The following is a 16,024-nucleotide window of genomic DNA, read 5'->3' on the forward strand; positions in this document are numbered from 1 at the left end:
TGATGTCTTTACCACTAGAAGAAGAAATTGCTAGCAATTCTCAACTGTTCTTTGAAGAACTGAGTCAACTTCACAGCCTTTGAATCTGGGCTTGGCCATGTGACTTGCTCTGGTCAATGGGAACATTAGCAAATATGATATAAGCAGATGCCTGAATAATACTTTTACATTAGGCTGTCCCATCTTATGTTGCTTGGAATTTTCCTGCTCTCACCAGAATGAGCTTGGGTTAGACTCCCATGAGTGTCAAGCCAACTGCTAGGTGACAGAGTGAGGCCAAATCAGACCATCCAGCCCCAGCCAAGCTGGTCTAGAACAGAACTACCCAGTGAATCCACGAAAATATATGAGAAAAATAGTAGCACATAGTTACTTGTATTGAACTAAACTTTCCTCCTGTACACTCTTACTTTTTTTTTCCTTTATGTATTTCTCAGGCACTTCTAGTGGTGGTAGAACTGTTGGTGCCCACATCATTTACCAGATACATCTTCAGGATTGATAGTACGGAATTGCAAAAGTTGAGAGCCATGTCAATCCATTGTCTGCCCTTGCAAATCACAGGCAGCATTTCTGGTTGTGGAGCAGAGTTGCTAATCTTAGATCGTCTCCTTTGAGTCATGACTTCCTACCACAAAGCAGGAGTTGTTATGTGGAGATGATTTTTTATCACCAGAATGGTGACCCAAAAGATATACTGAAGCACCACAATTAAAAATTAAAGTTAATCTTTGGATTCTTAAGGCATAAAGAGGAGCCAGACATTGAATAACACATTGGAAGACCAATATTGGTTGCATGTTTTGTAGAGGTGTGAGTAATCCATTTGTCTACTTCACTGTGTCCTATGTACCTATTTCCAAACATATTTCTCCAGATTTTCCTTACATATTAGCTGGTTTTACATTAAACTTTGCTTTTAAATAAAAATTACCCTTGCAAGATTATAATAATCAACTAGTAGAGAGAATAGGATAATTTGACAAAAGATGAAGATTTCCTCTGGAAGCACCTAGTTCTGATTGGTAAGGTTGATACTTAAAAGTTATGGCCAGGTCTCTCTTGGAAGAGAAATGAAAGGAAATTTGAGTGAAGACATTCTGGAGTTGTCTCTGCCTGCCTTACTAAAAAGAAATACAGACATTTCTCTCACTTCTAAACATTTCTCTAAATATGATAACTTATAGAAAAAGCCCAACTGGCTAGCTGTTTCCCAAATGAATTTTCCATTTATAAGACAGTGGAGGGATAGAAGCATCAGTTGCTTTAGAATGTTTCTCCTATAGGATGAGACGTCCCAGACGGTTGAAGAGAGTTTTGGATGTAATAAAACTACATAGAATTGACATCAAACATGCATTCGTAAATACACACATATTCATATCCAGTCAAGCAGCTAAGAAGTCAGCGGTCCTTTTGCTTCTGTGAGATCATTTTGATGACATGATTAAATGGATTGAGGTGCATGAAAGCCAGGGAAAGGGGAGGGGCAAAAGAAGGGATTAGAGGATAAGGTGCACTGCTACTTTAAAATTATGCATGCCTGGCCCCGTTCTGGTCCCTCCCACTGCTTGAGGCACCTGCTGGAGGCTCGAGGAGCTCAGTTCCAGGCAGGCCAGCCAGCAGACTGCACTCTGAGTTTCAGGTAACCAAGCGTTCGCTGCGCAGAATCCCTGACTTGGGCGCCCAAGTCTTCCATGCGGCCGTCCTGCTGCTGTGGCCTATTTGCTGAGACTTTCCGGAGGTTACCGCAGCGTTGCCAGGCAACCAGGGACAGCGGTCCCGTGAAGAGCCATTTGTCACACTGAGGGGCCTGGTTGAAATGCTATAAAGAAATGGTAACTCAGCTTATTTATCAATACAATTACTTACACAGTATCAGGGGTCCATATGTAACCTACACATAGTCATATGAGGAAACACACAAACGTTTGCTAAATACTGAGGCGTGGGACGGACAGATGGTGTTGGGTTTCTAATCAGCTTTACTGTGAGCTTAAAGTTGCCGCACATGCTGCGATGGGGGGGGGCGGGGGCGGGGGAAGGCCCAAAGTGCTTTGCCAGCTTTATTCGGGACATCTGCAAGTTAGCTCTGCGTTAACAACGTCCCGTGCGTGTGTAAAGGAAATCTGTATAGTTCTTAACCTTGTGAAGGAGAGTGGTTAGTGCTAATTCCCTGGGGTGGAGTAGCAATCTGAAATGACTGTGTGGGGAAATACACTAATAAAAGTATGTGCACATATGTATATGTCCAACTGGTTGTCCTGTGGGCTTTTCGAGTGCTTGATTTGCCCGATGAAGAGAGTTACCAAAAGAATGAGTGTTTCACTCTAGAGAGTGTACTTCAAAATGTTTTTAAGAAGTTTAATAATGTTTCCTGGGGACTCGGAATCCCCCTGCTTAGAATGCACGGAAAGTTTTAAAGATGTAACAGTAACAGCTCTTCCTTGACTCTCTGCTTTTGATTCCCAGACACCAGCTGCTACTCATGTCTTCGCCATCACTAAGGAGGCCTCCCGTGTTACCCCAGTGTGAAAAGCCGTCTGCGGTTTGCCGAAAATGGATTTATCTCAATGTTATTTAAAGCACGCCGTGTTAAAGAGTCGCTGGCCAGCGCCGTTGGCCTGATTATTTATTTAGGAATGCTTGATTGGAAGGAGAATGCTTTTGTGTAAACATGAATTGCCTGGCACTTTCTTTGGGCTTCGGCTTCTTGTTTCCCACCCCTAAAACATGGCTCTTTACTTATTTTGCTTCCATATCGTGGGCTGACTCGCAGGGCCTTTTCCCAAGGCTGGAGAACGTGGCAGCTTTCAAGAAGGTTTCGGTGGTGCCAACCCAAGCGACGTGTGGACTCCCAGCCCGAAGCACCTTCTGTCAGAGCTCTGCCGCAGCTGAAGGCCTTCGGGTCTGTCCCCAGCGGTTCTGCATTCAAGATTGTCCTTACCGATCGTCGCCCCCCACCTACACTGACCTCTTCTCAGCAGGCCTCAGGGGCTGCATCACCGTAGACCGGCGTGATCTGAGTCCCGATGCCCACGGCCCTTCTGCAAGTTTCATTTTTGGAAATCACCAGAGTTGCTTTGCCTCTCCTCCTGCTGCCAGGTTGGCGGCGTCATTTACTCTAGCTGTGTGGTTGAAACCGGAGCAAGAAGGTGTAATGTAAGTAGCAGAGGGAGTGTAAGCTTTCCTAGGGTCCTGCAAAATCAGTAAGAGTCAAGGGTATTGCAACTTGAATTCCAACCTAGAAATGAAGGCACTTTGGAATTGATGCCACTGAAGACCTACTCCTGTATTAGGCTCTCCTGGTCAACTTGATATTCCAAATAATTTTTCCTCAATTCGAAGTATTTTTCTCCTTTCCATGGATGAACTAAACCCTCAAAGAAGAGTGTGTTAAAATAATTTCATGGCAGGCAGACATATTTACACCTGGCTCTTTGTTGTTTTTTTTTTGTTTTTTCCCAGCAGTTTAGCTAAACTTTTGGTCTTAGTTTTCAGAGGCTCAACCAGGCTCAGTGTGAGTTTTAAGTCATGGGGACTAGTAATACAAATAATGGATATTTTCAAAGTTTTGGTCCAGGTTTGTATAAACAACTTGCTCTTAACTAGAGTATACAATTTTCATTCGGCATGTAGTTCTCTGAGGGCTCAGGACTGTGTTGTCTGCATCCTTATTTTCCCAGGAAGAGATGTTTAACTCATCTTGGAAGATTCTCAATAATGAGTTGAATAAATGAATGACACCCTATCTCTGAAAAGAGGTCGCTTTTGGCCCTTCGCTTCCTGGCGTTCTCATCTGTTAGGAAATATACAGAAAAGCATAAAAGATTCTCAAAAGCATTCATGCCATTCATCCCAGTAGAAATGCCTTCAGTGAGTTCGGAGGGGGGCTTCCTTAACATTTTTGGTTATTTTCTGTAATCACCTGATTTTCATTCTGTAATAGTTTTGAAGCTGGTATCTAATGTTTCCCCTAAGTGTTTAGAAACAATCTGGAAACTGGAACGAGTAGGACAGTTTTGAGGCATGTTTTGCTCATCTTTCATCTTCCTGTAGGGCTTTTGCCTCTTCTCCTTGTGAAGTTTTCTTTGTATGAGGATGTTGGCCAAATATCTAAAAACTCATGAAACAAACCAGAAGAGTCTTATAATTTCATAAGCAAATATGACTTAAATATCTTTGGTGTTTAGTTTTAATGTGCCAAGTGAAAGTTGGCATATTTTCATTTTGTTTTATTTGGAGTGAAAACCATCACAAACCGTTACCCCTATTTCTGTATGTGCCCTGAAAGAAAACCCTGTTTTCTTACTGTTGGAAATGTCAGTAAATCCAACCTACTTAGTTTATGTAACTAACGTGCAAAGAGTTTTAAAAAATTGTCTCTTGACAAATATGGCTAGGATGAAATATTTTTTTCCAAGCTTTTTACAAGGGATATGTCTCTACCAAATTCATCCATTGGTATCATTTTGTATAAATAAGACAGGAGTATTTATAGAGGCAGTAGCACATGGTATATGGTTTTGAGAGTTCCATGCATCAAGGTCGTTTCCATTCTCAAAACTGAAATACCTGTGGGAATTGGGGGAATTTCAGGGTGTTTGTACTAGATAAGTAAAACAAACAAAACATGGATTATCCAATTATTGTTTATTCAGGAGCAAGATAAATCCAGTTCCTAAATATTTTGCTACCTGCCTTCCTCTCACATTCATTATCTACCCAAGCTAGTATGTTTACAAGCAAACAAAATAGCAAGGAAGATAATCAATAACATATTAAGAAATGCATTTTCAGTAAGCTTGGGGAAATAAGCCTGCATGTGGCAAATACATCCTTGAGTAATGGTCAAATTCTAACTTGTAGATTTAACTCAAGAGAGATGAACAGAGGCAAACTCTTCTTAGATTGTTTAAGACCTAGAGACAGGGAATAGAGAGAAATTCTTTCATTCCAGTGACTTAGAAATATTCACCTACCAAAGGGTTAAAAACAATCACAATAGAATTTCCATAAAATCATATTTCCACTTTATATAAAATCTGTATGTCAACTAAACCTATTTGCCTTATATAAAATATATATATTTGGCCTCATAACTTTATCACCAAATATATGTACAGATAGAGTAAAAAAGTGACAGTGAAATAGTGACTGGTAAGTGTTCTCCGGTCATATTACCTCTCAATTCTCAAAAAGAATAAATGCAAGTGAGAAGGAATGATTTGTGAAAAAATGTGCCCTTTAAGGAAAGTTTTAAAAACACTTTTAGCAAGAATTCTTGGTTTGCCCAGTCTTACCTTTGCCTCTTTGATTCTTCCTACTCAGATCACTGACTCATTTTTTTGAGGCTCTACTATAAACCAGGCTATGGTGCTATTGTCAGAAAACTCATGATCGAATGGGAAGACGGATGGATGGGTGTTGTTACCAAGGCAGCACGATAAGTGAGCTCAAGGGAAGGCCCCTTATGAACCTTGAGCAGGGAGGATTCTAGGATCAGGCATTATCCTGGAGATGCTGAGTAGGAGGCAACCAGGTGAAGAAAGGAACCCAGACTCCTCTAGGACTTGATAAAATTCTCCTTCCTGGGATGTACCGCCTTCTTGAGTTCTTGTCTGTGAGATGCAGGCTGATGAGTATCTTTAATAGCTAGTTATTTGGGGGGGATGTTGATGGCTACTGTCCATGATATTTCTCTTTAAATAGCAGATTTGGAGGAGTAATCTACTCAGGGGGCTCTTCTCTCATCTGCTAAAAAGTTGAGTTGCTAGGTTGAAATGTAATAGGAAAGGGTTGCTTAAGTTCATATCTGTTTCTGCTCAGTGGGTACAGAGTGGCTAGGCACATGCAATGATATAATTAGTATAAAATAAAATATATTAAACATAAATCAATAGAGAAATTAGAAGACATAAAAAATAAAAATGTCTGTTTAAAGGGATGGGAAAAGAGTGCCATTGTGATCAGAATAGAAGTGATTAAAACAAAATAATTTGATAACTGGCCCTACACAGACCTAAAATTTTTCTGAAAATTCTTCTATTTTATCAAAACATTTCACTGTACTCTTAGAAGATTGGATGACCTTTCCTCCAGGATCGTTACCATGATCTCAGTGCCTCAGTTGGGCCGTGTGGTCATGACGAGCTACAGACACTGGCTTTGGCTTCTGGCTCGTTGATGATGAGCGAAGTAAAGGCTATAGTTGTCCATTCTCCATTTCATCATGAGAATTAAATAGAGCGATTCTGACCTCAGGGTTAGCGGTTTAGAGCCTTCTATGGACACTAACCTCTCTTTACATTAAAAAAAAAAAAGAAAAAAGATTTGCGCTGGTGACTCAATACCCAAGCCAGATGTGGTGTATTGTGCCGCTTCCTATAAAAGAAATAGCAGAGGAGCTAATGAGCCAATAGGCTACATGTTGGTTTTGCAGGATGATTCGACCACTTTAGCTCCCATCATGCATCTCCAATAAAGGGAGTGGAGGTCCTGGGGGAATATATTGTAAATAAGAATTCTATTTTTTATTGAAATAAAAGGGCTTCTTAATTGAGAGAAAGCTTGCCCTGAATTTGATAACATTCAGGTACTCATTCATTGTGACACTTTGAGTGGAGTTTGGGGTCAGTTACATCACCATCACTGGATGATGGTTTAGCCTCTCATTTGGTTGCAGGCTGACCCTTTTTCTCTTTTCTGGTTGCTTCCCAAGGTGTGTTATAGAGAAGACAGCGGATGGGCAGATTGCGTTCAAACTTACAATATCTGAGAAAGAGACCCTGTTTTATTACCGCACAGTAAATGGTTTGCAGCCTCCAATAAAAGTAATGACACTGGGGAGAATTCTTGTGAAGAAATGGATTCATCTCAGTGTGCAGGTGAGTAAAATAAAAAATATTTAACATTTGTTTAAACACAGGGATCCATCTTCCTTTCTTTCCTTTAAATGGCGTCTTCCCATCAGATGTGAAGCACTACCTTTTAGATTTCAACTATGTGTAAATGGCAACTAAAGAAAAACAATATTTAAGTGACCTAATGGTGTATCTCTTGATATACCAGAATTTCCCCCTCAAAATTACTGTGAAAATGCCCACAGAAGGTTAGGACGATCCCATTTGGGGTAATATCCTCAGGAAATGTTTGTTTTATTTGCTTGGTGTATTTTATTTTGTTCAGAAATGTGGAAGGGCTCTTTTGCAGTCTAGTTCTAATTTTACTAGTCTTGGCAGTATTAAGACCCCTGCCTGGTTTTTACAGCGGTTTTTGGTGGATGGCATCTGATGATATGAATGCAATTCGGCTGTTGTGTTAAAATGTTGACCTCAGAACTAATGAACTTCACGCATCAGACACTCAAAAGGTGTTATATTATCACTTCAGTTGTCAACCACAGTTTGTATTCGCCTTAGAAGCTGCTAAAGACTGAGGTAACTGTGAGATGGTTGGTATTTTATGGTTGTCAGGAATGGAGACAGTTTATTCTTTGGTTTCTTTAGGGCTCTGGAATGGTCCAGTGCAGCTTAAGTCACCCTTGCCTTTTATACCAGAGGTACTGTGTGCTGTAGTTCTCAGTATATGCTCTCATAGGTGTGCTCAGATGTGGTCCACGCCAACCCCGTTTGCCCTAGAGGACATTTGTACCCTCATGCACTTTATGAAAATAATCTTTGATTTCTCACATTTTTTCCCTCACCCTGAAGCAGGTAGACTTCCTTACGTTACTTACCAGGGTTCTTGGCCTCCTTAATCAATAGAAATTGATAAGAGGCCAGACGAGAGATTCAGGCAAGGATTTACTGGGGCCCCTGCTGCAGCAGCGGGGAGCAAAAGCAAGTAACAGATTCCCTTGCTCGCTCCCTGAAGGGGGTGGAGCTGATTCCTTATATGGGGTAGGGTAGGGGTGTGTCCAGGGGTTGGGCCAGAGTGGTGGCTTAGGTGTTCTGCCCACCCCTTTGGCGGTGCTGTGTGCTAGGGACATGTGCGGTACCCTGCTTTTGCTCTGGTTCTTCAGAAGTGGCAGTTGTTTTTTTTTGTCTTTTTGTATCTTGTCCATAATTTGCCCCAACTGGACATGCATGCAGTTATTTTTAGTCCCTTATAGTTTCTTTCTTTATATTTTGTTGCTCCAGGAAACATTTGTCCAGGGGTAAACACTGCAGCAAAGGGTCCCAGGTTCCAGCCTATCTCACTTAGAAGGTCTTGAAAATTGTTATTTGGATTTTAAAGTCTCTTTCAGCATAGCTGCCGTTATTGAGGATGTAAATACACTTGAAACATACCTTTGTTTGGCCTGGTAGTATGAAATTCTGCCATGTATGTGCACTGCAATGCATTAAAAGACTTAGGAAGAACATTTACAATAGAAATGCAGAGAATTAGCAATGACTGATTTCCATAGGATGGTATTGGCACAGTGATATTCACTCATCATGTTAGACTTACCTACTCTGCTTTTCTTTTTTTTTTACATCTTTATTGGAGTATAATTGCTTTACAATGGTGTGTTAGTTTCTGCTTTATAACAAAGTGAATCAGTTATACATATACATATGTTCCCTCTTGCGTCCTCCTCCCTCCCTCCCACCCTCCCTATCCCACCCCTCCAGGTGGTCACAAGGCACCGAGCTGATCTCCCTGTGCTATGCGGCTGCTTCCCATTAGCTATCTACCTTACGTTTGGTAGTGTATATATGTCTATGTCTCTCTCTCACTTTGTCACAGCTTACCCTTCCCCCTCCCCACTCTGCTTTTCATTAGGTTATGAGTTTAGAAAATTTGATTGTCAGGACGCAGAGGTTTCCATGCCACCAGGGTTGAAAGGACCTACAAAAAGATAGGTCACGTCTGACATCTATAGCATATGATGGATTCAGTGTGTCATGCTTGCCTCTCATTTGTTCAGTAGTTAGCAGATAGGGGACTAATTTGTTCTATATCTTGTCCATTCCACCCACTGACCAGACCAACAGAATTGTGTTATGACATATAAAAAATGGAAATAGAAAGCACTGCAGAGGGGCTTCCCTGGGGGTCCAGCGGTTAAGACTCTGCGCTTCCACTGCAGGGGACGCAGGTTTGAGCCCTTGTTGGGGAACTAAGATCCCGCGTGCCGCCATGTGGCCAAAAAAACCACAAAAAAACACTGAAGACTGAAGAAATGGAATCTTGAAACGATGTTGAATAGCTATATTTGTCGCATATTTTTATATCAACGCTGATGAAAAAAATGCTTTTTACTTGCCTTTATTTTGCCTTATCCGTGAAAATGTGCCATGTTTTGGCAGGCAGTAGTACATTAAAAGCTTTACAAAGAAAGTTTAAAATTCCAAATGTGGAGAGGTAACCATGACTGAATTACTCCCCTGGGAGTCAGATGCTCTTAGCGTGCCTATTGGAATCAACATTATCATTTCAATACATGTCAAACGTGAGTCACTTCCTAGTCTAGGCGACATTTCTTTATAAATCTTTAAATCTTCCCCTTCTTTCAAGAAACAGTTAAAGTACTTATGATTTAATGAGACTGCTTTATTTCATAACCGACTATCAAGAGAAAATTTGTCCTATCCAATTTGTGGTCTTCTTTTACTTATTTACTTTTACATAAGTTCCCCCCCCCAATTCTACATTTTACGTTAAAACTACAGAATGAAACAGTCCTAAATCATTAGAAAAGCCGTGCAGATCGCTTATTTATTCGTCTGGCATTTATTGATAGATTTGGGGGTACCCAGCATTATGGAGACCTGGATTCATTCAAATAAAAACTAAAGAGCAATTATTTAAATTGGAGTTCTGCGTAGGGTTCCTTTAAACTGGAAACAAGTCTGAATACATTTGAGATATTACAATATTTATAATAACTCATAGATGTTTAATAAAGAATGTGCTCATTCCTTGGAAGTTAATACAAAAAGCAGTGGGAAGGATAAGAGATGAGGTGTAGAGAAATCTGACTCAGGTAATGCTACTCAGTAGTTTTAACGAATACACTTGACTCAGTTTTCTTACTTATGTTTAAGAGGATAGGACTAGATGAACAAAACCAGACTTCCTGGAATTCTACGTTAAAAAGTAAGTGACTTTGAAAGTATGGAAAGCTTCTAAGTTGTGTAGGGTTGTCTAGACAGAGATGGTAAGTGACAGAGCTTCGTCCTGAAATGACGATCGGGTTTGTGCTTTTTTCTGCTTCCCCCTGCTATCTGGTATTTACACAAACATGTTTTTGGTAGATTTCATAGCCAAGATATTGACAGATGCAGCTTGTAACTCTTTCACTATTTAACTGCAAAGAACATATTTTAATATGAAATGTAACTTATTCTCTGCTGCCTTATAATATAGTGCATCCAAATTCTGTTTGATTTTGAGGTTAGGGACTTCATAATGCTGGGCATAGGCTAGAACACACACTTGATAATCTGGCTTAGTCAAGTTTAAAATTGCAAGTCTGTAGTGTATGCATATATTTTTACTCATCCTCCAATATGGCCACAATCAATGAATTTACGTGGTATGTGCGTGTGTATATATAAAAATAAAACATCTTTACTCATGGAGTTGGCTCAGAATTTAACTTAGAAAGTCACAGTGACATAAAATTAATTAACCGATCTGACCTTACACCTTACCTCAGACAGTTCACTGAGTATCAGCTTTCCATCAGTAAAATCAGAATTCTAATTTACCAAATCCAGAAAAAGAAATGAGTTTTAAATAATTAACTCCCTGGGCAAAAAAAAAAAGATGCTAGGAAGAGCCAGACATACCAAATGTTGGAGGTCTAGTTTCCTAAACAAAAAATGCCTGATGTTACAGTAATGGATCTAACAGCTTTTATTCAAGAACTAGCATTTCGAAGCTTCAACCTGTTGGAAAATGATTAGTTTTTAAATTAATATTCATTCAGGGACTTGAACCTGACATGATTGCCAATTTAAATTTCACTTTGGAGTTTAATATATTGGCTATTTCAAATTATATCAAGCTGAAATTCGTTATGTCATATATTTTGTACTAAAACTGGAAAAAAATCAATTCAGACTTTTTATTATCGAGTGGGGAACACTGATAACATTAGCAGATTTTTTTTAAAGCTTAGTTTTCATATTGAATCAGCACATGTTATAGTTATTTTAAGAGACCTCTTCGGATTTTCTTTTTTTTTAAAAAAGTTTTGAAAATATGTAAAAGGATTTTACTTCAGCAGTTTGTTAGGGCTTGTGGGTAGTACAACTTGGAAGTATATTGACATTTAGTTGCACATCATTTAAAAGTAAAACCTCAGAGTTTTATGAAACTCTGAAAACTGTTTTCCCTTAAGTAGTTCTACACATTTTATAGGACAAATGGCATCAAAGAATCATTAGTATAGTAACCCATTAGTAATTATGCTAAAATAATTATGTACTATAATTAGAAGCTGATGAAATACTGCAAGTATGGACGCAAGAAATAGTTTAGCGGTGGGGTTTTTCACATCATCTATGCTCTTTTGAGGGCTCCTCGATACACTGACAAGTCAAGAGCCACAGATGGTCCTAGCTACAATAAAGTGAAAAAGAGCAGTTCTAATCTGATACAGTGAAGGGAAAAAATGCATGGGTAAATAAAGTTTTAGGGATCAACAGACGAAGAATAGGAGTTTCACAATCATAGTTTGTTCATGAAAAATGTTCTTTGATTTATGTATTCAGTCTGAAAAAGGGAAACTATTGATGGTTCTGGAGAAAAAGAAAATGCAATTTAACCAACATTTGTTAGAATAGATAAACCAACTCTCTCAGTGAATCTCTGGAGTGTATGCCCATGTGCACACTTTATAAAGGTATTGCCTTGTCTCTATTGATTGAGGGCACATAAAACGTCCTTGCAGCCTTATGGAAGCTTCCTCATTCATTTCAGGAAGCTCTGTGAACTGGGATTCTCCTGGGGGCACCACCTCGACTCCCACCACAAGAGAATATCAATCCATATCGTTCCTTTCATAATTTTCATTGCTTTAAACTGTAACTATTTACATGTATATGAAAGCCTTCTGTTTGTAGCTAGCCGACTGAATATCACCCAAGTTAGGGGAATAGTTTGTTATTCAAAATGAAGTAAAGATCAATAGAATTTAACAAAGCTTTTCAGAATAATCAGCTGAAAGTGATGATAATAATAGCTGTGATTATTGAGCACTGACTAGGTGAACTGGATTAAAAAAGGAGCCTTAGAGAGGTTAAATTATCTGCCGGAATTTACAGTCTCAATTTTCTCTGACCTTTACCTAAAAAAATAATAAATTGCTGTGAACCTAGGTCACTGTGAAGACAGAAGAAGTAGTTAATTATCAAAGTTCTCTGAACTCCCCCTGACAAAAACCAAGAACTGAAACAAGACATATTTGTAAAGTAAATAAAATATAAATGAATTTTCATACATTTGTACATATTTGTAATGCTTCACATATTTACATGATTTGTACAAATAATTCAAATCAATATAGTTTACAGTTATATCTCTCAGGGATACAGGTGCCTTAAATACATAACAGAATATAATTTTATATACAGTTCTCAGTATCTTTTTGGTTTATGACAGTCAGGAAAGACTATAGTGGATTAAAGAAAGAATAATCCACTTAACCCACCCTGATCACCTGATCCATGGCATACAGAACCAAGCCTTTTGCAAGGATACCTTAAAAATAAGGGGGAATTCTTCCCACTTGATTATGGAGAAAGGTAAAACCCTCCAAGTAAAAACATAAAAATTATTCTCTGCACATTTTTGCATGAGACTTTAAACTATAATATTTAGCCAAAAGGCAATGTTTAATTCTTGATATTTTACTTAAAATTTGTACAACCCTAGGAAAATTATGTAGCTCCTTGAAATGATAGATACCTGTGACAATTGGGAACAAAGATAAACCCAGCCTATTTAGCTTCTACTGTAAATGACACGTAAAGAAAATAATGTCTGATAAAGTACTTTATAGTCTGCTGTAATGGAGCTTACAGTCTATTGGAAGGAAAAGACAGACAATCAGACCAAGGAAAACCGAATTATAACTGTGATATGTTCTGTGGGATCATCTGAAGGCCAATTTGATCAAATCTCTGAAGTCAAGGAAAGCTTACTTTGAAGAAATTGTGTTAGACACGAGTATTAGTTTGCTAGGCCTGCCCTAAAAAATCACCAGCTGAGTAGCTTAAAATAACAACAATGTATTCTCTCCCAGTTCTGGAGGCCAGAAGTCTGAAATTAAGGTATCTGCAAGACCATGCTCTTTCTACAACTTCTAGAGGAGTAGCCTCACTTGCTTCTTCTAGCTTCCGGTGTTTGCCAGAAATCCTGAGTTTTTAGATGCATCAGGCTCATCTCTGCCTCCGATATCACATGGCCATCTCCTCCCCTGTGTGTGTGTGTGTGTGTGTGTGTGTGTGTGAGTGTCTCCACTTTCTGTAAGGACACCAGTTATACTGGGTTAGGATCCAACTAATCAGTATGACTTCACCTTAACTTGATTGTATCCACGAAGACTCTGTTTCCAAATAAGGTCATAGTCACAGACATGGGGGGTTAGGACTTCAGTCTGTCTTTTGTGCGGGGATGGAATTTAACTGATAACAGTATATATTCAAAAGAACATACAGGATTGAACTAGGTGACCAGAGTAGAGAACATTTCATCCGTGCATAGCAAATACTGCAGATGCCCTTTTGTAAAAGGGACTTCGTTGCATATGAGACACTGAAAGGCCAGTGGAGGTGGAGTGGAGCAGCGTGTGAAATGTAGCCAGAGCCATTGGAAGATGCTATGTTTTAAAGATCACTGTTGGCCGTGTTAAAGTGTTTTCAAGAGAACTCTACTGAGATGCTTTATGCAGGGAACAGGGGATGAGGGAGGAAGTGGGGGGAAGTAAGGAAAATGTATGGCCCGAGCAGATTATCTTTTCAGAAGGACCATGTTGGTTGCACTGAAGGAGAACAGTTTGCGTGAGGACAAGAAAAAAGTGTTGTTAGGTTACTCTTAGAGCCCAAGTGAGATACCTTGAACCATGATGGCAATAGCAGATACACAGAGAAGTGGTCAGCTTTGAAAGCTATTTAGGAATTAAAATCAAAGGGCTTGTTGATGGAAGGGAAGTAGAGGTTAAGGTAAAGGGAGATGATAAATCCCAGATTTCTGGCTTGGGTGATTGTATGACTAATGGTTTCATTTGCCCAAGGAGAAGTACTGGAAGAGAGTCAGAATTTTGATATTTAGTACTTACAAGCTAGACTACAGCTCAGAGCAATAATTCTCAACTCTAAAGATCATTAGCATCATTGAGAAGCTTTCAAAAATACTCAGATGCCCACACTCCATTGTGTCTTCATTGGTCTGGGGTGGGGCCCAAGTATTATTTCTTGTTCTCCTTCCTACCTTGATGGATTACAAAGTGTATAACAAAATAAAATAATCAGAATTTAAGACAGGAAATGACTCATTCCAATTCAGGTATGTCAGGAAAGATGCATAAAGAAGGTAGGATCTGAGTTATCTATTGAAGGAAAAATAGGCTTTTAAGGTGGAGAAGAGGAGGAAGGAAGAAATTCTACATACCAGGAATAGGTGAACAATGCCTGGAAGATGAAAATAGCAAAAGATGTTGGTAAGCCTCAGGGAGTCTGAGTTTCTTAGAAAGAAATATATCATGTGTTAAATGAAAAAGGCTGGAAAAAGTGGCTTAGAGTTTTACATAGAGCTATGAAGTCTTTTGTTTTTGTTTCTCCCTCTGACAGACAACCCAGGTTTTTTCACCTGCTCCTAATCCAATCTATTTCATAACTATTATTCTCCATTAGTATATACACTATATATATATACATATATATATATATATACACACACACACACCAAAAGAAAAGGTTTGTCTAGCTGATGTATGCAAAAAGATGAACACACCTCTCATTGTAGTGTTTACCCTTTACAAGTCTGAATGTTATCAGTCTAATATTTCATGGCAAAAATTTAAGTTCAGTAAGATCTTTCCTCTGGAAAAAACCTCTAATCAAAATCTAAAGCAAGCTATGGATAAATTAACATTTAAACTTAGAAACCGATAATTGAAAAACTTAGCAATTATTTTCTGCTAGAAAATGGTTGATTCTCAGCCAATAGCTAGAAAATGTACAATATATACAAAAGGAAAATATATACAAATATTGCACAGTTATTCCATACACTACTAAAATTGAAAATTATGATAAAAAGAAAAGTATTTTCCAACGTCGTCTTATTTGTTTCAACAATCTCTGGTCTTGCCAATGCCACTATGGTAATTCTCTCAAATTCGTAATGGTTAAAACTTGATGGTAGTGCTTTTTAAAACCTATATTATCTAATGGAATTGTCATTTATATTATATCACTTTCATCTAAAAGCCAAATAAGACAGATCATTTTTGCTTCTTTTGAGGGTAGGCATTTTTGTGTCCATGGGGCTAACTGAAGCCTTCAGTTATACATGAACAATTCCCACTAAAGTCAAAAAGAAGAGCGCTCATATAACCTAGGGCAGAATTTGGCCTATGGTATGTATCGCTTGGTAATGGAAGAGAGAATATGACTTTCTTTAAACATGGCCTTGAATAGTTTTCTTTTCCCATATATTTTCCCTTGGTATTTCTCTCTCTCAAATGCGACGTTCAAAAATATTCCAAGCAGCTATATTGTTCTGGATGCATAATAAGAGCATATGTTCAAGATACCAGTTTAGATATCTCTAAGCCAAAGAAAGAACAGTTAAAATAAAACAAATTATAAAATCTTTTCCAAGAATGGAAAGGCTTTAATAGATTTGTTAATCTTCCAATTATTTAATTACAGCAGAGAAAAAATGATATATATATATAATATATATATAATTATGTGTGTATGTATGTCAATATATATTTTTTGTAAGTGTTCATATCGGGAAAAGCAGTCATTCTGCTTTCTAAAGACTACATGAGATAATCCCTGAAAAACATTGTATATTC

General features: G+C 38.5%; 1 protein-coding gene across 1 annotated transcript in view; it reads left to right on the plus strand.

The window, feature by feature from the left end:
* Positions 1 to 2,677: 2,677 nt before the first annotated feature.
* Positions 2,678 to 16,024, plus strand: part of USH2A (usherin) — a gene marked incomplete at its 3' end in the record, with an annotated part of 720,880 nt that continues 707,533 nt past the window's right edge. The window contains exons 1-2 of the mRNA XM_024739202.1: positions 2,678 to 3,162; positions 6,722 to 6,887. Of these exons, the coding sequence (XP_024594970.1) occupies positions 2,678 to 3,162; positions 6,722 to 6,887 (651 nt within the window). The remainder of the gene's footprint in view (positions 3,163 to 6,721; positions 6,888 to 16,024) is intronic.

The sequence above is a fragment of the Neophocaena asiaeorientalis genome, unplaced genomic scaffold, assembly GCF_003031525.2.
Source record: "Neophocaena asiaeorientalis asiaeorientalis breed wild unplaced genomic scaffold, Neophocaena_asiaeorientalis_V1.1 scaffold477, whole genome shotgun sequence".
NCBI classification, from domain to species: Eukaryota; Metazoa; Chordata; class Mammalia; order Artiodactyla; family Phocoenidae; genus Neophocaena; species Neophocaena asiaeorientalis.